Here is a 25,899-nt window from a genome sequence, read left to right as displayed (position 1 = left end):
AGCAGTTTGGAGGCTACAGTTAAATAGCAATTCCAGGGGGCCTGATAGGTCATGTTTCATGCTGTTTAGAAGGCATCCTGGGATACTGTCTGGGCCCACTGATGCAGTGTTCTTGGCTGCTACAGTATTCATAACTGAAGGGAGAGTATAAAACCTCAAGAGGAAGCCTGGCAAGAGGACGACATGGAAGAGCCCTCCAGAGGTCCATGCAGGATAGCCCTGGCAAAGCCAGCTCTAGCCCTGGAAATAACATCCAACTTGTAATGTTTAGTAAAAGTATGAACAGAAGACCAAGTAGCAGCCTCAAGGGTGGAATTGGTATCTAGCCTGTTGATAACAGCACCAGAGGTAGAAGCCCTGGTAGAATAAGCCTTCAGTGATGAGGAAAGACATTTGCCATGAAAAGGGAAAAAAAATGGCCCTAGAAATTCAGGAAGAGATGGTTTGCTTAGAAACAGCCAAACCCAAAGACATGGGATGAAAGGAAACAAAAGACTACTCAGATTTGCAAATAAATTTATCCAAATAATATCTGAGCTGTCTATGCAAATCCAAGGCTTGAATAATCTTCTCACTGGCAGACTGTAGAGAAGGAAAAAAGGAAGGCAGATGAACAAACTGACTAATGGACAAACTCCATTGACCACCTTGGGAATAAAAGAATGGTTAACACAGAGAGACACCCTGTCTCTAAAGAAAACTAAGAAAGGAGGACCAGCCATGACAGTCTGAAGTTTAGACACTCTCTTGGCTAATGTGAGAGCCAAAAGAACAGTCTTCCAAGTATAATGTTCTAAGGAAGCTGAAACAGTAGGCTTACTAGAAGACCGAGTCAGTTTTTCAACAACAAAACTGAAGTCCCAGAAAGGTGGAATAGGTTTACTGGGAGGCCTAATTTGAAAGACTTCTTTGAGAAACTGCTTGACCACAAACTTAGAGGCCAGAGAAGTCAAGGGCAGACAAGCAAAAATTGCAGATAGGTGAGCTTTAACTGAAGAATATGCCAACCCAGGATGGAGCAGATCACACGCATAAAGAACCTCCACAGGGTAGGGGATCCTGATAGCAAGTGGGGCACCACATAAAAAAAACTTTTCCTTTTGGACAAATATGATTTCCTGGTCATAGGATCATAAGAAGTTACTAGGCTAATGGCCCTATGGCCCCTTATAAGCCTAGCTAAGGTCTACCATTATTTCCATGATCAGCACCTATTGCCCCTGTCCAAGAGGGACACGGGTGGAACCCCTAGGGTGAATTTATGGTAACCCATCCAACCACCCATATTGCGTTTGAAGAAGGGCAATGAGGTGCTTTGTTTGACATTCCAAAGGTGTGGTAACCTCCAGGAGACAACTCTTTCCCTCCAGCCAGTTGTTTTAATGTCACATACCAGGTTAAGGCCTTTAGAGTGAGTAACTTGTATACCATTTGACATGTGGATATGCAGCAGTTTGAATAATGCAAAGTCAGAGATTGCAAATCAGAGATCACCTCTGAGTAGTATGTATGAAACAGAATGAAGTGACAGTGATTTCAGATGATCCAGATAGGATGGATGCTGAAGACCTTGAATTTTCCTTGTGAGAAACCTTTGTGGTCTCTCCAATTGCTGCAGATGCTTGGAAAGGTACACACCAAAAGTGATGCTGTATTCAATTATTGGACTGATGAGTGAAGAGTACAGGGAGGTTGTAACTTATTTTTTCTGGAGGCAATGCCCTTACTTATGAGATGAGCATTATAGAATTCCCTTCTTACCACTGTGAAGACATGGTGATCAAAGGTAAGGTTGCTGTTAACCTGTGTGCCCACGTCTCTCACCACAGAGTGCTTACTTAGGGTGTTGCTTCTGATGTGGTAGTTAGCAGGAACATCACTCATAATGAAAGGGATGATAATACATTTTTTGCATTGAGTTTAATGCCATGACTTTTGCACCAATCATTTGTTTGTGCAAGACCCTCTTTTAGGATGTTGACATAATTTGGAGATTCTACGACTGCTCCCAGTTTGCAGTCATCAGCAAACTTTATCAGCCACAGGCCTTCAGTTTTTGCTTGTATTGTCAGAAATAGATTCCAAACAGCAGAGGTCCCAGGACTGATCCCTGGTTACAGGTCTGCTGCCGAAAGTGAATTCCCCTGTTTTGACTACGTGTGTTCTATCAGTCAGTGATCCATCTAATGATATAAGGGTTGATAACTGTGTCAGTTTGTCAATGATGCTTGAGTGAGGAATAGTGAGTGTCAGATGTCTTGGTTAAGTCTAGGCAGGCTGTATGCATAGCTTTCCCCTTGTCCAGTGCTTGGAGATGGTCTCTAAGAAGTCCACCGGGTTTAACAGGCATTATCTCCCTTTGACAAAACCCAACTGAGTAGGGTCAAGTGTTTGGAGATTACCTATATCTTTGTTGATGAGGTCCATGATGATTCGGCTCCATAGCCTTGTAGATAAGGCTAGTCAGCCTAATAGAGCTATAGTTCTTGGGGTCAGTGGAAGCACCACCTTTGTGCAAGGGAATAACTGTGGCAGTTTTCCATTCAGCTGGGAAGAAACCAGTGCTTAGGATATGACTGAAAAGAGTACTCAATGGAGTTGCTAATTCTTGTTGTAGCCCATGTAGGATGCAGCCTGGGATGTTATCAGGTCCCATAGATGCTGTGTTTTGGCCTTAGAGAGGGTGTTTACAACCTGCTCTTTAGAGATACAAGGTAGAGGACAGGTGGTAGAGATGTCATGGGGTATGTGTACTGGGGAAGGGGAGGGAAGTTTTGATAGAAACTGTCAGCAAACAGGTTAGCCAAGTCCACAGGCTCAGTATATGTGATATCATTAAATACCATTTCAGCACAGATTTGGGCCTTTCCTTTTAGGTTACGTATATAACAAAAAAAACGCCTTATGGTTGTACTTAGTTGAGGAAGTTAATTTGGATTCATAGTCTGTTTTTGGAGGACTTCACAAGAAGTCTTATTTGCTTGTTTAAGCTGAGGAGGGGGTGTTTCCAGTTCAGGGCTCGCTCCCTCTTACTCGGGCAGCAATTTCTTCCTCTTACTGTAAAGTCTGTTAATGGCAGTTGTTCACCAGCCAGGTTTGCTCTTCCTTGAGGAACTTGTTTTGGTCCTATCAGGTATGGCCGAGTCAATGCAGTTATACAGGTGTTTGTATAAAGCATTGGTGTAGAACTCGGCACAGTTGTCAGTTCCATCTGAGGTGGGTGGTGCAGTGAAGCTATTTATACCATCCTGTAAGAGGTTACAATCCGCTTTGGACAAGTCTTTTAGTTTAGTCACTGCTGGGAGGGGCAGTTATGATAGTTACACTTCGAATGAGACTGATTTGTGGTCAGATCTCATCAGGTAAGACCTCACAGTGAGGGTGGTATAGTGGTCCCCCATACTGGTAAGCACCATATTCAGATGTTGGCACCCTTGTGGGGGTATCAACCAGTTGTTCTAGGGCAATGGTGTTAAAGTCGAGAAACCTTTTGACAAGTGAGTTTGAGCACCAGTAGTTTACCCAGTCAATGAATGATTAGTTAAAGTTGCCCAAAACCATGGTATTTGGATGTATCTTGATAGACTCAAGTAGATCCAAATAGTGGGAATGGGTAACCTGATTCACGAAGGTGGTCCTGTAGTGGGCAATGACTTGAACAGGTGTCCTACCAACAGTTAATTGCACCTGAAGTATCTCCAAGGAATCATACTGTTTAACCAATCTGGAGGTGTATTTATCTTTAATTAATATTGATACATTGCCTGCTTTAGCTTTCATGCCTTCAGTTTGTGGTCAGAACATGTGGAAGGAGGTATAAACCTGGTATGGCTGTGGTGTTCTCCAGAGCCTTGAACCAGGTCTCCATCACTGCACAAATGTCTCCGTCTTCCAAGGTGAGGACTGTTTCCAATGAGTGCAGTTTCATGTTAAGACTCCTAGAATTTAGTGGGCTTCTTGGCCTCCTCTGCAGGACCTGAAGCATATCTTCAGAGAAGAGGTGCCTTAAAGGGATAAAAACCCCATCACCCATAGTGTCAGATGAAGACTGGACAAGTAAGGATGGATAAGAGATCGCCTTGTCTTGTGTGAGAAGGTCCACCCTATGAGGTAACTTGTGGTGACTGCCTTTGGCCAAGTGAGAAAGAAGGGAGAACCAATGCAGTCTGGGCCAAAATTGAGTCGCTAGCAAGATTTTGGGATAGTCCTGCCTGATCTTGTGCAAGACTTGTGGTAACACAGGAAGGGGAGGGAAGGTGTATAAAAACATCCCCTTCCAATGGAAAGGCAGGGAGTCCACTTTCCAAGCCAAAAGACTTAGGACTCTGGAACAGAATAGAGGAGTGTTGTCTGTTCAGACGGGATGCAAAGAGATTTACCTGAGGAATACCCCACCAATTGACAATGTCCAGTAACATAATTCTGGAAAGCATCCATTCAAGAGCTGTGTGCTGGACCTGCTCAAACAGTATGCCACTAGATTGTGCTCCAAGGGAATGTAAACAGCCTGAACACTTACTTGACACTGGACAGCTACATCCCAGACCTGAACAGCTAGTCTGCAAAGATAGGACCTTGTACGCCCTTGCTTGCTGACATATTACATCACAGTGGTATTGTTTGTGAAAATTTTGAGGGGCCCAGGAAGAAAGAGGGAAAGAAAATCCTTGAAGAGCTAGAAGCAGAGCCCTCATCTCCCTTATACTGATGTGATATAATCTCTGATGAAGAGGACAGAGACCCAGAACATTGAGGTAGCTGAAGGAGGCCCCCCACCCCCTGTCTGAGGCATCCATAAACAGCACTTGAGTATAAATGAAGCCCTCGGTTGAAAGAAAGTTGGTGAATCCACCACTTAAGGTCACACTTGAGACAACAAAGGAAGAGGACTGGGAAGTCCAGGGTATGGCAATGATGGAGCCACACTCAGCTGAGGTACCACTGTAGCTTTCTCATGTGAAGCTTTGCCAGAGAGCATGGAAATGGTGGAAGTCATGAACCAGAGAACCCTAAGAAAGTCCCTGGCTGTGACTGAAGCAAGAAGAGGAGATTGGAAAAATGCAGTACAAGATAATGCCTTGTGGGCAAGGCAGGCATGCCAGCCTGGGGATGGTTTGATGCCTACAACCAAGGAAAATATGATCCTTTGAAGGAATCAGAGTAGATTTCTGGGAGTCCATGGTGAATCTCAGACTCAAACAGGGAAATTGTAAACTGAAGGTCCTGAAGCAGAGCATATGGGGAAGAGGATTGAATGAGCAGATTGTCCAGGTAGGGAAAGATTTCAACTCCTCTCTCATCCAGCAAAAGGCAATGACAGGAGTGAGGCATTTGTTGAATACCTTTGAGACAGTAGAGCGGTCAAAGGGCAAAGCACAGAACTAAAACTGCAAGGAAGAAACTGAGAAATGTAAAAATTTCCTGAAAAGGGGATGGAATGGGATATGAAGGAAGGCATCCTTGAGATCCAGAGAGCCCAGAAAAGCCTGGCGTAGAAGGGGAAAGAAGAGACTGAAGATATAACATTCAAAAGGAAAGACTCTCGTGAAAGGTGCTGAGCTAGGAAATATACAGAACTGGTCTCCAAGTGCTCTCCTTGCTGGGAACCAAAAACATTCTGGAATAAAAAACTCTCCCTACCTGGGAAGGAGGCAGATCTTGAATGTAGACCCTCTGGGAAAAAAATGAAGTTGTTCCTGAGCAGGCTGAGGACTGCCCAAAGAGAGAGGAAGGGATTTCCAAACCATGAAATGTCCCTGACAGATGAATGTTTTGTGATCTTTTAACCAATTTAGAATAGTCAGGGAAAGATGGAGGTATAAGGGAACCTGGCTGAGGGAAAGGGAAGCAAACTATCAAATGGAACCCAACTTACCCTGAAAAGCAGGATTCTGGGAGGTAGAGGTGTGAGTAGACTTAGCAGGAGACACAAGTCTACAAAAAGAAGTTATGTACCTACCATAACGTTCCATGTTAGTTGTCTTCTTCTCGCCTTCTTTCTTGCTGGTTGTGGCCATATTCAAAAGCTCGAGAGCTGCTTACTGGCTCTAGGCCCCCCTATATCCCATGATGCCTGGCGCTAGATACCCAGATCTCGTTTGCCACTTCTGCTACGAGGTTGTTCTACTGGCTCAGGTCGTATAAGCTTTACTATTTTTTGTATTTTTTCTTATTAAAAATCTATATTGATAGTGTAGAATTAGTCGTTAGTTAGACTTTAGTATTGTAGCTAGCTTTTCTTCTAGATAAGCGTTACACCTTCCTTAAGAAACTTGTTTTAGTTAGAGAGTTTCGCCTCCCCCTCTCTCCCCTTTCCACAGAAAGGTTCTTTCCATCTAAGTTAGAGGTTAGCCTTTCTCCCTTTTAAAAAAAAAAAAAAAGTTTTTTCTTCTAATTAATCACTGTGAGTGCTTAGTGAAAGTTTTAGATATTTATTTTTGGTTGTATTGGTATTTGTAGTGGTTTGTGGTAACTGCAGAGTGGTAACCTTTTTTACTGTTGGTTACCTTAACCATCTGTGTGGAAACTTGTCCTTGGTGAGCAACTCAAGAGGTAGATCCCAAAAGGAAAATTGAAGAAGCCATCTCCTCAGAATAAGGAAGGTCAAAAACTACTGTGGAAACCTGAGAAAGGAAGGCCAAAACATACCTGGTCATACGAGTCTGGTAATTTATTCTTTTGGGCCCATCAAGTGGCAGCAGTAATAACCTTTTTGCCTATCCTCTCTGTGCCCTACTATTCTTATCTGAAGTAATTTGGTATGCAACAGCTTGGAGGGCTTGTCAGAAGAGGCACACACTACAAAAGGATCAGCAGAAGGGCATTTATAAAATAATTTACATTCATCAAGCACTTTGTAAAATCTATCAGGTTTCTTGGGAGCAGGCAGCTGAGAATCAGGGGCCACAGAAGCTGCTGAAAAGGTATCCAAGACAGTAGCCAGAACAAGCAAAACAGCTGATGGCTTAGGAGACTCCACCTGGAGCAGCTCATATCATCTTTTCTGAATATCAGAGACTTCAGAACTATCCCACTTAAATTCCATCATGCAGGCAACAGTACCTCCAAAGGGAAATCTGGACTAAGAGAATCCTCTTCTTCTGAACCATAGTCCAAAGGAACATATTTGAGAAGAGTAAGCCAGGGCCTCCACCAGAATTCAGACTCTCATCTGAAGAGTCTAATTCTCAGAGTCATTTAAGAGGAGTAGAACAGGGAGGGGCAGGCACAGACACCACTTGAGGAGACTTTAAAGCATTAAATAACCCCTGAGTAAAATCTTGCCATTCACGTTGGGGATCCTTAACAAGGGAAACATGCTTGGCTTTCTGTTTCTTTTTCTGTGGGATGTCCATGTGAGACACTCAGAGGGTCAGACCCCTGGTGACATTCAACAAGCATAGTAGGAATTTTCTAAGATATGCAAAATTTCCCTTAGTCCTTCAGATATAAATCAGCCGAGGTTCCCCATCCACATCAGCAGATGCTTGTAAAGCTTCCAAGGATGTGCAAGATGTTGGACCAATACCAGCCTCCAACAGGGTTGCAGCAAAGGAATCCAAGGTAACCACAGGATAAGTGTCTGGGTTTTCACTATCCTTGACAGAAACATCCATGGAAGGTATGAAAGCAGCCATATAAGACTTAAGTTTTTTGGACTTTTTCTTGGCAGAAGGATGACTCTCAGGATGGGAAGACTCAGTCATAGTATCTAAAAGGATGGACTACACAGGGCTTTAGGGACATGAGTTTGGAAAACAAAACACTGCGTATGGTCATGGGAAGCACCCAAACAGGAAAGTCAATGGTCATGACAGTCTTTATGGGGAATCCGTTTCCCACACTGATTTTCCCTTTTTGGATGACATGAACCCAACAACACTAAATAAAAAAAAGAAAAGAAATCCCAACTGGGCACTTACCTAAAATGCAGTTTGGTAATCAGCATAGCAGAAGGGCATTCAGACTGACATTTAATGATGGAGTTCAGACTGGCAACAAAGAAATTCAGAGTGCATGCATCTGCACATCACCTTTATGCCGTACGCCTTGTGCGTACGTGTGACGTATGGCACCTGTTATGCACTTAAGGCTTTGGTTACTGGCTGGACATTGGGCTATCCTTGGCAGGAGAACCCTTCAGTTGTGAATACTGCAACAGAGCATGATATGGAAGGACATCGATAATTATCCACCTACCTAATATACTCTAAATACAGCACAAACTACCATCTAAATTAACAAAAAGTTAACTAGAGAGGAAATTCACACAAGCAAAAGGAGATAAACAACCTTAAAAACAAAAATCTGTAAGGTTAAGGAACTGAAGGTGGGAATGCCAAGACACACCTCAAAGAAGAAAACCTTAAAGCAACACAAACTGTCACTATCCCTAATAAAATGAACACTACTAACCTATTATCTAAAGGAAACAGGTTAGAGGAAAAATGTTTTTAGGAATATCTAAAAGATACAGCTATGCAGACCTAATTGTTGATAATCCGAACACGATGGTGGCAAATGAGATATAAGAAAGGAGTACTATAGAATGGGCTTATGGGAAGATGAAGTGGAGCTCAATCTGCAAATTCTGGAACTGGCCGGCTTTGGCTCTGAATCAGATCCTATAACCCACAGGTTGAGACTGGATGAGTAAGACAACATTTGATCAAGTTTTTGTTACCTCAGTTGCTAGCACACTAGGTGGATACTATTCATACCATATGCATACATCTCTATTAATTGTACCTATACACTTTTTTGAATCCATTCATGCAATACTTAAATATGAGACCGTTTTATCAACTTCATTCATTACTGTTAATCTGTACCCATATTCTCTTTTGGAGTTTTTTTTTAGTTAGTCCTCTGCTGAAAAGAGTTTTGCACAGTCGAACAATCCCAGTAAACAAAGCCAAATATATGAATAAATAATCAATACATAGAAAAAATTGAAAGAGCATATGCAGAATAGTGCTCAGGAGGAGGAGTGAAATTTCAGGGAAGGCAGAAGGTAAAACTTGAGCAATTTATGTAATGTTGGGAGTAAAAGATAAATATAAAAACATATATATATATATATATATATATATCTATAAAGGCGGCCACGGTGGTGCAGCGGTTAGCGTTGCCGCCTCACAGCAAAAGGTTCTCAGGTTCGATCCTCGGCTGGGGTGCCTTATGTGCGGAGTCTGCATGTCCTCCCTGTGGTCGCGTGGGTTTCCTCCAGGTGCTCCGGTTTCCTCCCACATCCCAAAGACATGCTGTAGGTGGATTGGACACTCTAAATTGGCCCTAGGTGTGAGTGCGTGCATGTGTGTGCCTTCTGTGGAAGGTTGGGCAAGTCGACACTGTAAAAACTCCACTGCCAATCATGAGCGGACAGGTGATCCGCTGTGGCGACCCCTAACCGGGAAAAGCTGAAAGAAGAAGATATATATATATATATATATATATATATATATATATATATATATATATATACACACACATACATACATACAGTGAATAAAAATGCTAAACGTTTATTTTTTCTATTAATGTTTATGTATCCGTGCCACTATTAAACAGATGCCAATTTAATAAAGGTGTTTAAAATATTACAACTTAAGTTAAACAGTTCTGAAAGATCCATATTATCATACTTGCCTTAATGCACAGTATCCTTGGCAGAGGCTAACACAACATGAAACCCTTTCTTGGTTCAACTCGGACTCTCCTAAGTACTTGCAGACAATGTTGCCACCAAGGCTAAATCCCACTACAACAAGCTGAGATTCAGGCAAGGTTTTCTTGATGTAATTAACCATGGCGCCAAACTCCCATGTACAGCCTATAAAAATGAGAGAATAAGAGAATAAATCAGTTAAAAATGGCAACACTGCTGATACCTACTGGTAATGCAAAGATGGAAGAAGCCTTTTTTTGGGTAAAGTTATTTGAATGCACACACCAGTAAAAAAATTGTCTTATACCCTTCAATCTCTTTTTATAAGGAGACATTACTATAAATGTTATTTCCTTAAAGGAAAACTCCACCCTCTCATACAGTTTAACTGAATCGTTGGGTTTCTTTTCTCCCTATAATATGGTTCCAGCATTCTGCAGGTACAAGAAACCTGCTTGTACTTTTTAAAACTTTTACTTCCTTGCACTGGAGTCAAAGGAAGGGAAAGCCCACCTACTTTTTTTTTTAACTCATCTTCTCACATACTTTGCAGAGAAATTTATCTCTACCTGCATGAAATATTACAGACACAGTTAAATCTGTAGTTTACCTTGTCAGGTACTGCTGTCAATCTTAGATGGGCAATTAATCCTGCTAATGTCAGGAACACAGCAGCTGATATAAAAAAAGACAGAAAGCTGTGGAAAGTATAGTTGTGTACACTTACCATAAATGTAGATGTTCGAGTGTATTCACTGTTGGAATCATTACATTTGGGTAATCTGATAGCAGGTTGCCCTCAGTCGGCCTGATTAACAAAGTCTTGGGTCCTGCGTTGGTTGCTGTCCCTTCTTCCATGACGTCAGATCGTCAGGGGTATAAAACATGCAGCCGATGCCATTACATCAGTTCTTCTGGCCCCAGATGTGAGGTGCCCCACACATGGGGAGAAAAAAAAATTTATATATATATATATATATATATACACACACACACACACACATATAATTAAAAACACAAAAATATATACCTCCAAACAAAAGCAAATACACCAAAAAGCTTTTAAGCATAGTAAAATAAAGTAGAGGTATAGTAAGAGAAAAACAGGGGGCTGGAGGGAGGGTAACCAGGACTGCAACAGTGAATACACTCGAACATCTACATTTATTATAAGTGTACACAACTGTACTATGTTCATCGTGTTTCACTGTTGCAGTCATTACATTTGGGTAGATTCCCAAAGCTATGGTTGGGAAGATGGATTTATACAGCATTAGGACCAGCAATAAGGCTGCAAAACAGCAGTGGCAAAGCCAGCTCTGGATTTAGAGAAAATAGGTAAGTGGTAATGCTTGGTGAAAGTATGAACTGAATTCCAGGTAGCAGCTTCTAGAATATCCCTGGTGGGAACACCTCTGAGAAAGGCTGTTGAAGTAGATGCAGCCCTGATGGAATGAGATCTGATCCCCTAGGGGATATGTTTTCCATGGTGCGTATAACAGAAATGAATACAATGGCTTATCCATTTAGAAATGGTTTGCTTTGAAATAGCCTTCCCTTCTACCCCTGCAGCAAATGCTACCAGCAGTTGCTCAGATTTTCTTCGAGATTTAGTTCTGTCCAAGTAGAATCTAAGTTGTGTGTGTACGTCCAATGAATGCAGAATCCGCTCCCCCTTGTTCTGTGGATTGGGAAAGAAAGTTGGCAAACGAATGGACTGATTAAGAGCCACACTGGATACCACTTTGGGCATGAATGACGGATTGGTCCTGAGAGACACCCTGTCCGCATGAAAGATGATGAAAGGCTCCACTGCCATAAGGGCCCGTTATTCAGATATCCTTCTAGCTGAAGTGATTGCTAAAAGGAAGGCTGTTTTCCAGGAAATAAATTTTAAGTCTGCAGTAGCAGCGGGCTCGAAAGGAGGTAGAGTCAATTTCTCCAATGCAAAGTTAAGGTCCCAGGCAGGGGTTGGAGCTCTCCTCGGTGGTCTCAAGTTTTTGGCCCCTCTGACTGCTTTAGAAGAGGATGAGAGAAAGGAGGGTTCTGTGTAGTAGTGAGCTGAAACAGCTGAGGCATGGATTTTTATGGAAGAAAAAGACAGGCCCTTGTGAAGCATCTCAGTTAAGTATTGCAAAATCTGAGGTAAATTGCACACTGCTGTGCTGATCCCTTGAGATTGATTCCAGGCAAAGAATATTTTCCATTTGTCAGCATAAGATTTTCTAGTACTAAGTCTTCTCACCTCCAAAATATCATCCATCGCAGGTTTGCTGAGGGATGCTAAGGGTGAATTTAAGTGATTAGCCAAGCTGCAAGATTCAATGTTCGGAGCTGAGGGTGCAAAATTTGGTTCTCCTGCTGAGACAGTTAAGGAAGGTGTCTGAGGCAGGTGCCATGGTGAAATGTGTGACATACTGTGTGGGAGCAGGTACCAGTGTTGGCCAGGCCAGTCTGAAGCAATCAAAATAATTTTTGGTTTGTCCTGTTTGACTTTTAGTAGAACTTTGGGGAGCAGAGGCAGAGGGGAAAAGGCATAGACTGACAGGTTTTTCCAGCTGAAGGACAGAGCATCCACATTCCAGGCTTTTTTGTGATGAGTTCTTGTGCAACATTTGTCCAACTGGTAGTTCTGGGGTGAGGCAAAAATATCTATGTCTGGGCTCCCCCATTTGCATGTCACTATGTTGAAAATCCATGGTTCCAGTTTCCATTCATGTGAGTCCATGAAATTTCTGCTTAGTTTGTCTGCCAGAACATTCAGCTTTCCTAGCAGGACTTGGGCTTGTAGTTGTACTTGGTAGCTCAAGGCCATGTTCCACAATGCCATGGCTAGTCTGCAGAGGGGGTACGAATGTGTGCTCCCCTGCTCGTTTATGTACCACATAACCGTGGTGTTGTCCTTCTTTATCAGTAATTGTCCTGGATGAAGGCAGTCCTTTAAGGCTGTCAGTGCATTCTGTACAGCTAGCATTTCTTTTTGATTGATAAGAAGGTGCATTTGATTTGGACTCAATTTGCCCTGAATGCACTTCCCTGCCAGATGAGCCCCCCATACATAATCTGATGTGTCCTTAGTTAGGATTTATGTGGAAGGGGGTGGTGTGAATGGCAGTCCCTTGTTTTGGTGGCAGGCCTCTGCCCACCATAGGAACTCTAGGTGCAGGCAAGGTATGATAGGAATCATTGTTTTCAGGTTGTGACAATGTTGACTCCATAAACTTTTCAAGTACCACTGAACTTTCCTCATATGCAGTCTTGCATATAAAATTAGAAGAATGCAGGAGGCCATGAACCCAAAGGCTTGCAGTATTTGCCTTGCAAATAGCAGGGTTTTTGTGGCCACCTGTCTGAAGTAAGTCACCAAATGAATTTGCTTTTCTGGCATAAGGAAAGCCATCTGGGCAGTTGTATTCAAGCTTGCACCCAGAAATGTAATTTTTTTGAGGGTACCAGTTGAGATTTCATTTCGTTTATGGTGTACCCTAGACATGTTAGAACTCTTTTTACAAACGCCAGATGTTTTAGAAGAATGACTTGGTTTTCTGCCTGAATTAGACAATCGTCCAGGTATGGATATATTTGAATATTTCTTTGCCTGAAAAATGCAATTACTGGAGCCAAGCACTTTGTGAATACCCTGGGCACAGTAGACAAGCCAAAGGGCACTGCAGAGAACTGATAGTGCAAGCAGCCTGCTTTGAAGCATAGGTATCTTCTGCAAGATTCCCCGATTGGGATATGCAGGTAAGCCTCTTTTGAATCTAGAGTTGCCAACCAGGCATCCTTGCCTAGCATAGGAAGTAACTGGTGAAGAGTCAGCATCTTGAATTTTGGAATGTCCAGAAAGGTGTTGAAAATAGACAGGTCCAGAATTGGACGCCATGATTTGTCTTTTCTGGGTACCTGGAAAAGTCTGGAATAGAAACCTTGCCCCTTTTCCTTTTCTGGTACTAGCTGAATAGCCCCCATGTTTAGGAGGGAAAGTACTTGTTTCTGAGCCTCTGCCCACTGATTTGGGGGCAGGTCTGGCCACCCGTTTGGAGTTGGCAGTGTGTGGAAACGAAATCTGTATCCCTGGGACACTATATTTAAAACCCATTTGTCCTGGGTTATAAGTTGCCAGTTGCTTGAATGAAGGGCCGGTTTTCCCCCCAAAGGGGCGGCTAAGAGGTAAGTGCTTGGTAATTTTAAAGGAAAGTCATTGAGACTGTTTACCATAGGGTGGTGCCTTGTTGTTTTCCAGATTTGGAAGTGGAAGCACCCCCTTGCTTAGTTCTGAAAGTCCCTTGGGACTGAAACCTGGTACTTTTGGAATGTCTGGGTTTGGCTGGAGTGGCCCTGGAAGTAGCTGGAAAGGACCAGTTCTTAGTAGGCCAGTGCCTACTAAATCAGGAGGTTGTACTTGTAAGAAATCTTTCACAGTTTGCATAGATTTAGCTTTATCTTCCATCTTTTTTAGAACCTCTTCAGCCTTATTGCCAAACAGGCAGTCCTGCTGTAAAGGAGCATCTAGAAATTTTGCTTTAACGTCATCAGGCAGAGATTGTTCCTTAAGCCAAGCATGCCTTCTAAGCACAGACCCAGTAACAGCAGCCCTGCAAGAGGCCACTAAAGAATCAAAACCACATTGCAAAGTATGTTTGCCAACTTGTTCAGCTGAATGCAATAAATCCTGTAAATCTTTATTCTCCACACAGTCGGAAATCATCATTTTCTGTTTAAGCAGTCCCATAATATGCTGTTGATATTTTAGCATACGGAATTAACAGTTTAAAGCTCTGATTACTAAGGTTGCAGAAGTATAAACCTTTTTACACCATCTATCCAGCGCCCTAGATTCTGTATCAGACAGGATAGGATTTTTAGCAGTAGAAGCCTTAATGCCCTTGGGTCCCTGAGAAATGGTTTCAGGGTCCGCAACAGGATTCTTGAAAAGGAATTTGTGGCTCTCAGGAACCCTGTAGTACCTGTCTGGTTTGCTAGGGGCTGGAGGCAAGGAATCAGGGGCCATACTGGATTCCGAAAACACATCAACAATGTCTAGTACAGGAGGTATAGCCAAAGGCCTATGCTGAGGAAGAAGGAAATCCCTAAGCCTCTTTTTGGATTCAGAGAAATCCTGACTTTCCCAGTGGAAATGTTCCCTTAAGGTACGTAAAGTTTCCCCAAAAGAGAAATCCTCAGGTGGAGAGGCAGAGAGAGAATAGAATCCTCTGCATCAGGGTCCTCATAAGTAGGTATGGACAAATTCAGATCATTAGAAGAGTCAGAGAAAACAGAGCCCTGTTCAGAAAATTCATAGTCAAGTTCAATCCTAGGCCTCTTGGAGGGGGGGGGGGGGGTGACTACCCCAAATTGGAGTAATTAAATCTTCAGCCATTTTGATCATTTGTTTTTTAGGCATAGGGGCCTGAACATGTGACCTTGGCATTGTTTTTTTAGACATAGATCAGGATTTAGGCCTTAGTACTGAAGTTGGAGTCTGTTTAATATACAAATCTGTAGGCCTGAATACACCCTCAGAAACCAGTGCCTGCTCAGCGGCTCCGGACCCATCCAAGGTACAGACATCCGCAGGTTCCATATGTGAAGCATCTCGTGGCATAAAGGACTCTGAATGGGTCTCAGTAGAGGCCTGCGAATTAGAAGTAGCGGGTATTAGGGGCTGCGAAAGCGCCTCACTGAGTAACGGCGAACTGGCGACTGGCTTAGGAGAAGCGTCGTTGGCAGTTTTGGACCTCAACGGCCTGTCTCTTGTCTTTTTCTTTGTGTTTTTTCAGTATTCCGGTAGTTGGATGGCTAACTGATGTCATTTCTGGATAATTAAACCTAGAGCCAAAATATTTAGAAGCAAAAATGTACCAACGATGGATAGTGCGCTGATTAAATAATGCACAAAACTGACAGCAAGGTATGTCGTGGTCAGGGCCTAGGCAAGGAATACAGTACAAATGAAAATCCTTATGAGGTATTTGCTTCCCACAAGTAATGCAATTATTAACTTTTACTGACATCGGAAAGGAACAAGAAAAAGTTTCCCCAACAGTTTACTTGGCTTTTAGTTGAAGACTTCGGTTCTGAAACTCGAAAACGAAAATTTCAGGAGTTGGCCAACCAGCACTTTCAAACTGCTTCTGCTTCGGGCACCGCGCGGCAAGAAAGACTGATGTAATGGCGTCGGCTGCATGTTTTATACCCCTGACGACCTGACGTCATGGAAGAAAGGACAGCAACTGACGCAGGACCCAAGACTTTGTTAATCAGGCTGACTGAGGGCAACCTGCCAGCAGATTACCCAAATGTAATGACTACAACAATGAAACACTATGAACATCTGTTTTTCACGGATTTTATTGTAGAGGGGAAGAGAACTTAACACTCCCCTTTCATAGCAAAACAAAGGAATTAGATCATCAGTGTTAAAGGGATTTGTCTACTCTTCTAACAAATTTACATAAGCAGCAACACAGAATTGAAACGTTAAGCTTTAAATGTTATTTATAACAGTTTACATGTTAAGATAACTTAAATGAAGTATCAAATATTTCTGTGACATTTACAGAAAAGTCAGAAAATATTCTTTTCTTGTAAAAAATCAATGCATTTACCATTTTCAAGCCCACCCCCAACATAAGCCAGAACTGCAGAGAGAGAGTCCAGTGGCAACCCTATCAACTAAGTGCAATGACATTGTTCATAAAAGATCTTTTATGCTTTTTTGTAACATCATTCCGGGGGAGGGGGGGTGCATATCTGTTGCATGCACATCCATTGTAAAAGATTCCAACTGACTGAGTCAGTCCTTATATTGTTACAGTGCAAGCATAATATACTGCTGAATTTACTTTTAACGTGCATTTACTATGTGCCCTTGCATTAAAAACGCTAAGAAAATGAAATCAAAAGTATTTAACTGTGTTTAAATGCATACACACACACTCGTATGCTTTTGTACACATGTACTTTGCACACATACACATATACAGAAACACACACTGTGTGTGCGCGCGCAACGTGTGCGTGCAATGAATTATTTATAATAAACATAGTATAGTTGAGCATTATTAATGTATACATTCTAGTAAATGTTGCTCAATGATTTATAGTAAACGTTGCTCAATGACTTACTTGGTCACTGTCACACATTGGCTATGTGTTGCACATGCAATCTTTGTCAATGTTATGTCTATATTTCTTTCTTTGTACTGTTAAGTGCATTTTATTAACTGTTATTATCTTTGCCAATGTAGCCTAAGTTGTGGCTGAAAAGGGTCCTGGGACCAGTTCACTTTCCGGGTTACCAAAGTATAAATAAATACAAAATAGAAAAAGAAGGGTGAAGATGACAGAAATAATTGAGGAACTAGTAAAGCACATTTTAATTCTGCATCATTCACGAGAGAAAAATCCTCCCACTGAAGGCATTGGGAAGTAGCAGACAGACAGAGTAACTTTAAAGTCCTACTACTTGTCACTTGTAAATGTACAGAAAGGATCATTTACTGCAGTGAGTTTATTCACACCTTAGCATGAGTGTGTGGGGGAAGAGTTTGTCAAATCTATTAGGACTTCAAAAGACTCGCCTTACAAAAAGCTGTTTTTATCTACTTTCTTTTGCTGTAAGCAGTTAACACCTATTGAGAGTGTAGAACATGCTCTGACAGACACATAAATGAGGCTCAGTCAAGTAAACACAGAAGCAGCTCTGTTACTGAAGGTGTGTTTAGATGACAATACTTCACAGTCCTGCCATTCAGTCTTAATGCCATGATAAAACAGCACCACTTCCTTATGTCTACCATGAGTCACATAAAGTGGATTTGAAACGTGTTCTGGGAAGAAGGAATAAAAGCAAGAAAACAAGATCACATTACTAAGGCAGGTTGCATCATTCCCCACTTGATGCATATAGGTTCATAGGTTCATACTAGGCTATCTGCCCTAGGGCATTTATAAGCCTAGCCAGAGTGTGTTTGGCTTTCGCCACCCATTTTAAATTAATTTTGCTATGCCCTTTTTCGAGGTTAGTATACTGTGCCTCTGTCTAACAGTGACACAGAAGTGATATCCGGGGTAAACCTACAATCTCCCATCCACTAATTAAGATTGCTCTTGAAGAGAGTCAATGAGGGACTCTGCCTAACCTGGACTGGGATTTTATTTCAGAGTGAAGGGAGCCTCTGGGTTATGAATCTGTCCCTCCAGCATGTCCTATTTATTTCAGTGCTGAGGTTAAAGTCTCTTGAGCGCGTAGCTCAATGGGATTTGGATTTTCTGAGGTGCAGCATGTCCATTAATTCCGGGTTGGACATGGCTTTATACGTCAGGCACAGATCGCCTCTGAGCAGGCGGTATGCCACTGAGTAGAGCTGGAGTTTCTTTAACTGGGGCAGCATATGGCATCTGTTTGAGCCCTTTGATCCTCTTGGTGAGGTACCTTTGGGGTCTTCCCAGTTGCTGCAGGTGTCTGATAAGGTACATCCCAAAAGGGGCATTGTACTCAATTATGGGCCTGATGAGGGATGAGTAAAGAGGCACGATGACCTCCCCTGATCTAGATGTGAATCCCTTCATGATTAGGTGGGCTATATAAAATGTTTTTCTAACCACTTTGGCCACGTGGTTGTCAAATGAGAGATTGCTATCAACTTGGATCCCCAGGTCCCTAATTACTTCTTCTGTACTTAATGGATTACCACCTATGTGGTAATTTGTGGGCACTTTGTTTTGCCAAAGGGATGACTATACACTTTTGGCGTTTAGCTTGAGGCCATGGCTCTGGCACCAGTTGTCTGTTTCTATGAGGCCCTTTTGGAGGATGCTTGTGTTGGCTGGAGAGTCGATTATGGCGCCCAGTTTGCAGTCATCTGCGAACCTGGTCAGCCACAGTCCTTCCGTGTTGGCCTGTACCTCCGAGAAATATATAACGAACAAGAGAGGTCCCAGGACTGAGCCTTGTAGGACGCCACTTGTAACTGGTTTGGAGTCTGACATGGCTCCAGCAATTCTAACCATGTGGGTTCTGTCCTTGAGCCAGTTTGCAACCCATCTAGTGACATAGGGGTTTATATTTAAGCTGGTGAGCTTATCTATAATGCCTGAGTGGGGTATTGTATCGAAGGCTTTTGTGAGGTCCAGGTAAGGCTGCGTGGACCACCTTCCCCTCGTCAATGGCCTTGGTGACTGTTTCAAAGAAATCAACCAGGTTTAAGAGGCAGGATCTGCCCTTAACAAAGCCAAACTGGGTAGGATCCAGTGTCTGTAGGTCCCCAATATCTTTATTTATGAGGTCCATGATGATCCTTTCCATAGCTTTGCAGACCAAGCTAGTCAGGCTTATGGGGTGATAGTTTCCAGGATCCGTTGAGGCACCACCTTTGTGGAGAGGGACCACTGTTGCTGTACGCCATTCTTTGGGTACATATTCTGTAGTAAGGCTGAGATTGAACAGTAGTTTTATGTTTGGGTTTAGCTCTTCTTGGAGTTCATGTAGGACGCAGCCCGGGACACCATCTGGTCCCATTGATGCTGTGTTTTTTGCTTTGGAGAGGGCAGCTCTTACCTGAGCATCTGAGATGTCAGGGGGGCAGCACTCTGCTGGGATAGATATTTGCCCTTTGGTGGGGAGGGGGGGGGAGAAGTTTGCGCTGAACCTGTCAGCTAGGATGTTGGCAATGTCTGTGGGTTCGGTGTATTTTTTGTCATTTTGGACCAATTCTGAGCATATCTGGGAATTCCCACCCAGGTTCCTAACATAACTAAAGAAAGCCTTGTGATTATCCTTAGTGTCCTGTGCAATTTTTCTCTCGAAGCTGGCCTTAGACGATTTTATGAGTGCCTGCAGTTTTTTTGCTAATACTGATCAGAGATGCCTTCCCTTTTTGGGATTTTGCTCTATCATGTAGTAGCTTCCTCCTTCTATTGTATAGTTTGTTTATGGCTGGGGTCCACCAGACAGGATGTCTGACTTTGGAGGATTGGGTCTTGGTTTTATTTGGGATTGCATGATCCATGCATTCCTGAAGGTGTTCATAGAATGCGTTCATAAAGGATTCTGCGGTCTGGGCCATATTTTTCACAGGCCCGGGGGCTTTGAAGGATTCCACCTCGGTTTTGAGGAGTGTTGCTTTAGAGAAGTTTTTCACTGTTGTTTTCAGGGCAGGGGGTGGAGTCGGGATGTGAATATCCAGTGAGATTAGTTTATGGTCTGATCTTACCAGTGAGGGATACACTTCTGGTCTGGAGCATAGAGTCCCCATGTTGGTGATGATCAGGTCCAGTATTTTTTCCCCTCTTGTGGGAGTGGTAACAAGTTGTTCCATAGCATTTGAGTTTATAAATTCTAGGAACCTTTGGGCTAGGGTGTTGGAGCTAGAGTAATGCTCCCAGTCTATGTTTGGGTAGTTGAAGTCGCCCAATATAATGGTGTTTGGAGAGACCTTCATATTTTCCAGTGTTCTCAGGAAGGCCAAGTGGGGTTCCTGGGTTTGGGAGGGTGGTCTGTAGCAGGCTATAAACTGGAAGGTAGTTTTACCCACTGTTAGTTGCACATGGATAGTCTCTGATGCTTCGTGCTGTGCCACCAACCTGGAAGTGTGGGTATCTTTGACGAATATTGATACTCCCCCTCCTTTTGTGGTTTGGTCCAAGTTTTGGAGCCGAAAAGCATGGTATGAGGTATAACCTGGTCGTGCTGGGGTGATCTCGGGAGCCTTGAACCAGGTTTCTGTTACTGCACAGATATCTATGTTCTCTATGCTAAGGAGAGTTTCAAGTGCGTGCATCTTGAGGTTTAGACTTCTGGCGTTGAGTAGCACTACTCTTAGTTTCTTATCCCTTGTGATACCTATGGAGGTGGGTTTGTCTTTTGAGCCTTGCCTAAAAAAGGCACTATGGGGGTAGCAAGAGCCTTTGCCAATATCCGAAAGCCCAGGGGTGACAGGTGCAAGCCGTCCCTAGCGAAGCATCGTGGCTTGTCGAGCATGTCATCCCAGGCTGACAGGCATTGGATCCCCTTTGAATGACACCAATACTTAAGCCAATTGTTGAAATTGATCATCTTGTCTTCATATTGTGGCATCATTCTTGGTGAGGGTAAGAGGCTACTCAAGGTCAGGGTCATACCGGCCTGGGCTACATGCTCAGAGAGCTCCTCTATGTCTCTTTTCATGTAGTCCAGGGAGGTACGTCTCAGGTCATTTACACCAGCATGGACAATGACTGAGTCATATTTGTACTTGCCTTGGAGTGACCTGAGTGCTTGTGTTATGTGGCGGATCCTAGCGCCCGACAGACAGCTCACCGTGACCTTCTCCTTGTTCAGCCTGGTGAGGGGGACATCAGTGTGCCTGATGATAGAGTCACCTATTACAAGTGTATCAGGTGTGTTTAGCCTTAAGGGCTGTGACTGTTCTGCACACTGGCTTTGTGATCTGTGTGTTGCACGTGTTTTGTTTTGGGGTAGCGGTTGCTTGGGTGTCTGCTTTGGAGGTCTCTGCTGCTTAGGCAGATTTTTATTTAGAGCCTCCGAGTAAGTTTTTGTGTGTTTATGTGTTTGGTTTGCTGTCGTGGTAGGTCTATGTGAGACTGGAATTGTGGTGAGTGTGGTTTCCTTCTCCTCCTGACTGGTTTCGCCAGTACTGAGTTGAGAGAGCTTAGCCTCCAGTATGGCTATATGGTTGCATCTCTCACATGTGTTGGAATTTGTTGGGAGGAGAAGAGGGTTGTCTGTGTACATGAGGCAGTTGTAACATTGCCTCAAGATTCCCAGATTCACCAGCTGGACCGGAGAGGAGATTGACAACTGACCTTTGGACATGCTAGAATAGTATTGGGAATTTCTTTATAATTGAAAAAAAAGGGCCAGTGGGGAACAAGGTACTCAAGGGGAGTTTGTGAGGGTGTAGTGCTTTTAATTTTTTAGTGCTGACTTATATAATTGCTTTAGTGAGCAAGTGCCAGGTAACTTAAATGCAATGTGTTGCAGGTAACTTAAATGCAAAAACGACAAACAGTAACTTTCTTTCAAGTGAAACAAGGAAATAAGTACAGTAAGCAATGCAGACATCACTAGGGATCCAGAGAAGCGCTGACAAGCCGCGTTTTAGGTGGAATTAGTGTTTCAGGGAAATAACAAGCATACAAACAAAGCTAGATTCAGCAGGCCTGGATCTAGTCTATGCTACAGCAAACAAGATGTACCAATTTCAGTAAGAAACAGTTCAAATATGCAGGCACTATAAGCCTTTAACCAGAAATTCCCAGCTCAGAAGGGCAGAGTCCAGCCTCTCCTCCCATAAGAGTGCAGACCACAAACCCTTTTAATGTAAAATAACTGGCCTGAAGCCCAAGTGCTTAAACTAGAATTAATACACTCTTAGAATAACAGACACCGAGCCCTCAATCAGCATTTCCCAACTTAGAAGGATGTAAGCTACCTGTTCTGCCACTACAGTGCAGACCACAAACCTTCTTAATGTAAAACAACTAGCCTGAAGCCCAAGTGCTTAAACCAGAATTAATACACTTTTTGAATAACAGCCCTCAATCAGCATTTCCCAACTTAGAAGGATGTAAGCTACCTGTTCTGCCACTACAGTGCAGACCACAAACCTTCTTAATGTAAAACAACTAGCCTGAAGCCCAAGTGCTTAAACCAGAATTAATACACTTTTTGAATAACAGACACTGAGCCCTCAATCAGCATTTCCCAACTTAGAAGGATGTAAGCTACCTGTCCTGCCACCACAGTGCAGGCCACAACCCTTCCTAATGTAAAACAACTGGTCTGAAGCCCAAGTGCTTAATCCAAAAGACTTCGAATGATAGCTACACTTTAATCAAGTTACTACCAAGCAGTAATAAATACAATTTAATACTTTAAAGAATGCCTGGATTAGTGACTGGGGTTGTGTACAAGCTTGGATTTTCAGTGACAATTAGAGAACATTATAATTATGACAAACATATTAACACTGCAAAAGAAGCACTTGGAGAGATTTTGAGGCATTAAAATAGCTCAAAAACAGGTGCAATGAAAAAAATGTTTTTTGAGCTCTAAGGTGGAGTTTTCCTTTAAGAACATCTTTCAAGACTTTGCTCCAATCCCCCTGGAGTGGAACGTCTGAAAACCTACAAATCGTTTTTATGCCAAAAGTTGTATAGGTATTACTAACAATGTATATAAATATGGACATACAGTCATATATGTGTTGGCTACTTACATAATAAGGCAGATGGTTTTGTGACTCAGATAAGCTATAGGAAAGTAGTTGTAATGTGCAACACTAGATCCAGTTCTGGTTTGTTCCCCTCTCTCTTTTTTGTACGAAACAGCGTTACTGAATTATCACTTATGACAATCATGCATTTATACAAATGAAAACAAACCATACTGACATTTTTATTTACAAACATTATACATCAAATATAATCTTCCATACAGTCATTGTCAATCATTCAAATCCTGCCTTCCCTTAAACCCCATTTTTCCTCCAAATCATTACTCTGCATGCATCATTTCCGCAATTCCCACTTTTTCTATGCATTTTTTCTCCTTCCCTTTTCTAAAGATCAAACTTCCAGCTCTTTTATCTTCTAAAGTCATTACTTCTAGTACAGTTGGTTTAGTCGGATTTCTACTTTCTAGTACTACACCAAGAAAAAAACAGCAAATTCCCAGTGTATTAAATAACCAGCTAGTTAAACAGCAACTGAATAAAGACCCAATCAAGGCAGAAAGTGAAACTATAAATCATAAATTTCATCTGGTAACTTCATTTATTCACAGGCACTGAACACAGGCAGGCAGTCAATACAAAGTACTAGAAAATCCTGAGAGTTAAGTGTTGATGGAAGCTTCCATCATATGGTGTTAAAGCTACAAAAGTTGCTAGCAAGCTACGTACTGTCTCAGAATCACACAATTAGGGTAATACATACCAGCCCCATAATTTGCAATGACACTCATGCCTGCCGAATTGCCAATGCAGGTGTCACAGACTGAGAAATGGTGTGTGCAAGTGTCCACAGGTCCATGACTTCCACAGGGCCTCAGACTTACAGACATCCACTTTGCAGTCCCCAGGGTGGTATGCTACCAGCCATGGACAGCAATGTGATATGTACAGGGCCAATACCATGTGTCCAGTGCAACTGCATCCTCCACCAGGCAGCGCTGCTGCTGAGAGATTATGTACTAGCATTTAGCTACATCACACTGTCATGCTACCCATAAATGTGCATCACGAGGTTCCTGTGGCATGCTTCAACAAGATTATGCTACCACGACACTTCCTCATGATAGCAACCTGTGAAGTGGCCTTGGCTTCTGAATGGGCAGAAACTGGAAGGGCTCTCACATGCTGCAGGACACAGACTGCAATATTTCTTTACCTCCTGCATCAACATAACTTTGAGCACCTGCTGTGGAACTCCTATCAAGGCCCCCACTTCAAGATGGAGGTTTGGCACTGCCTTGTTAGGGCAGGTCAGTGATGCCACAGGTATAATTTACTCTGGTAATCAATGCTGGAATCATTATAGTAACCCAAAGAGGAACCACCATAATCTTCTTCACTAGAGGGAATACTAAAGTAGGTAGAGGGAATCAGAATTCTAAACTAAGTAGTAGCGACTGGGGTGCTTATACAAAGATTGTCATTCTTGACCAGCTATATGAAAATTACTGCCACTGATGGATAAGTTTCTTTTCATCACCTGGTAAGGTAGAGGAAAGCAGGATAAGGCAGTGGAGGCAAGCAAGACTGTCCCGATATCACGGTACCCATGTTACTGCCACCAAATGTACAGATAATTACGTTTGTTTTTCTCTTTATGGTGGTCTTTTTTGTCCTTTGTTGTTTTGATTATCTCCCTTTATGCTCAAAGTTTATACAGTACTGACGATAACAGTGTATGTGGTGCATCAAATGCTGGGTCCCTAGTGGCCTCCAGGCCAACCTTTCGGAAGCGTGGTGTACGTCATGCAGCAGGGGATGACCTGGAGGGCTCCATGATGACCTCTAAGTCCATAAGTAGGCATCACTGGGGATCCTGATGAAAGGCCTGAATACTGCCTTGGTACACTGGCAGCTGAACATCTACATTAGCACTCTGGAGTATGACCATAGACAGCTGTCTGGCTCTGGCCAGCAGGCTAATAGTGGCTGGGTACTGCCATGATGCCAGTTATGGAGTGGACTATCCTCAGGCTGAAGGGGCAGCACTATGCAGCATGGCAGTCAGATGTCACTATACCATATCCACCACGATGTTCCATGTCCTTGTATTTCACTTCCCTGCCCAGTTGTCTCAATAACAGACTATACTTCCTCGCTCTGTCTTTTCTTTGTGCCCCCCTCCCCATTTGTGTCAAAACCTCCCCTGCTGGCCTTTGTATGTCTTTTGTGCTTGTCTGTCTACCCCTGCTTCCATTCCCATACCCTCCCAATGTTACCTTCCCCCACTTTCCCTTTAAAATACAACAAAATGGGCACTCATGACATTTTACATATGTGTGTGTGTGTGTGTGTGTGTATGATATATATATATATATATATATATATATCTACACACACACACATATATATATATATATATATATATATATATATATATACATACATATATCAAACATGTATTAGATATATATTTATATTGTGTGTGTGTATATATATATATATATATATATATATATATATATATACACACACATACATATACATATACACACACATTTACATTTGTTTACTCACTCCCATACCATTCCTCTTTTCTCCTTGCACTTCCCCTTTCTGCCAGCCCTATTCCACCCATTTGCTTCTTACTTATAAAAATAGCAGGGACTTTTTTTTGTGTTATCCTTGTCTGGGCCCGCAGCTGTGCACACGGGAGCACATCACTGCATTTGGGAACACACATCTTCGCAAGCACGCTACTGGAATCAAGAGGGCATGTGATCTGATGCAGCGCTGTTCCAGACACTGCATTACCTGTTCTGATTTCAGAAATGAATTGCCTATTTATATTCAGACTCTGCTGCACAACACCACTCTTCTGCATAGTTGATCAGTACTGAGCTGAGCTGTGTTATATGACCCTTACATAAGTACTCAAGTGATTTTTCTGAATCCTGACCTAGAAGTCACCTACTGATGTATTTGATTAGCCAAGAACTCACATTATTAATATTAAAAGAATGTTATGAAAATATATATTCATTCTTAGCC

General features: G+C 42.6%; 1 protein-coding gene across 1 annotated transcript in view; it reads right to left on the bottom strand.

The window, feature by feature from the left end:
• The window catches only part of ABHD2 (abhydrolase domain containing 2, acylglycerol lipase), a 1,158,770-nt gene that overhangs the window by 451,631 nt on the left and 681,240 nt on the right, over nt 1-25,899 (bottom strand). The window contains 1 exon segment of the mRNA XM_044078196.1: nt 9,649-9,832. Within this exon segment, the coding sequence (XP_043934131.1) occupies nt 9,649-9,832 (184 nt within the window).

Source organism: Protopterus annectens, chromosome 7.part0, assembly GCF_019279795.1.
Source record: "Protopterus annectens isolate FY-2018-M chromosome 7.part0, PAN1.0, whole genome shotgun sequence".
NCBI classification, from domain to species: domain Eukaryota; kingdom Metazoa; phylum Chordata; order Ceratodontiformes; family Protopteridae; genus Protopterus; species Protopterus annectens.
The sequence above is the reverse complement of the archived record's forward strand: the minus strand, read 5'-3'. Positions and strand labels throughout refer to the sequence as shown.